At 53.7% G+C, this 1,355-nt stretch overlaps 1 protein-coding gene across 1 annotated transcript; it reads right to left on the minus strand.

The window, feature by feature from the left end:
• LOC8069229 (zinc finger protein ZAT3) lies at window positions 206-802 on the minus strand. The gene has a single exon (XM_002439018.2). The coding sequence runs from the start codon at window positions 800-802 to the stop codon at window positions 206-208; it is 597 nt and encodes a 198-aa protein (XP_002439063.2).

Consider the following 1,355-nt stretch of genomic DNA (forward strand, 5'->3'; position numbering starts at 1 on the left):
TTGTTAAGCGATCGATCGAGCTTACATGCATACACTCATATACCTCCAAACTAATAGAGCCCCGACTTAACACAGTTTATTTGCCTGGCTGCAACCGAACCATGGAGGATTAACACTAGCAAACGAACGATATCTATCTAGATTAAGACGCAAGCACGCCGCCGTCGGCGATCGACCGGCGGAAGGAGCCCTATAGCTGCTCCTCCTACTCCTCCTTCTCTTTCTCGTTCCCCTCCTGATCCTCCGGCTGCTGCTCCGGTGATGGCGGCACGGCTGGCTCGTTCAGATCGAAGGGCATGACGACTTGCTGCGCCGGCCTGTCCTGGTGCTGCTTGGAGAGCCAGTAGCAGCCGAGCCTGCCGCTGTGGCTGGCGCGGTGGCCGCCGAGCGCCTGGCGCGTCTCGAACTGGCCCCCGCAGCGCTCGCACGCGTAGCGCAGCTGTCTCCCGTCAGCGGTCACGGCAACCACCGGCAGCTCGGCCGGCGGCGCCATGCCGCGCCAGGCGCGCTCCGGGTGGCTGCGCTGGTGCCCGTGCACGGCCTTGCGGCAGTCGAAGCGGCGGTCGCAGACGGGGCAAGGGTGAGGCCCGTCCCCGGACTCGTTCTTGCTGCGGTTGCGGGACGCCGCTTTCTTCTTGCGCTGCTGCGCCGCCGCCGGGACGGCGTCCGCCTCGTGTGACGACATGGGACGCCACGGACGTTTCGGGTCCTCGCCGCCGCCGCCGCCGGGTGGCGCGCCCACGCCACCGGCCAGGTACTGCCCGTACACCATGCCCATGAAGAACACCTGAGCTTCGTTCATAGCACTCCTGCTCTACAGGCTAAGCTCCGCCTGTGTCAGCCGTTGCTCGTGCAACGGGAGACACACAGAGGGTACAGACTGCTTGCTGGGTTGTGAGGGGCACTGGAACTCTTGGCAGGTGGGCCCTATATATAGACCTCTATGTGCCGTGGATCCTACTTCTCGGTCGGCGCGTCCTTTCGTCCCACCTTCCTCTTTTATTTTTTATATATACTTTATTATCTATTATTTTTTTCTCTATATCTTTTCTATTTACCATGTGTTTCGATAACTTTGTAGACGAGCCATTAGCATCTATAACACCTTATTAGTAAATTTATTTGCATTTATAGTTACCTTAATTAATGAGTATGTGATCCTCTTATATATATGATTGTCTATACGATCCATATATATATATATATATATATATATATATATATTGTATAATTACTTTTTTACTAGTGGTTTGCATTGAGTCAATGTTTTTTTGTTTAGGATGGGTGAACCATACACAATAAAGATACTTTAAGAGCTTCTCTGAGAGTTCCTAATAAAGACTCCCAATCTAGAA

Source organism: Sorghum bicolor, chromosome 10 (assembly GCF_000003195.3).
Source record: "Sorghum bicolor cultivar BTx623 chromosome 10, Sorghum_bicolor_NCBIv3, whole genome shotgun sequence".
Lineage (NCBI taxonomy): Eukaryota > Viridiplantae > Streptophyta > Magnoliopsida > Poales > Poaceae > Sorghum > Sorghum bicolor.

What these genes read in the sequence shown, in the direction of transcription:
- LOC8069229 (XM_002439018.2), bottom strand. Translation starts at nt 802, where the DNA reads ATGAACGAAGCTCAGGTGTTCTTCATGGGCATGGTGTACGGGCAGTAC.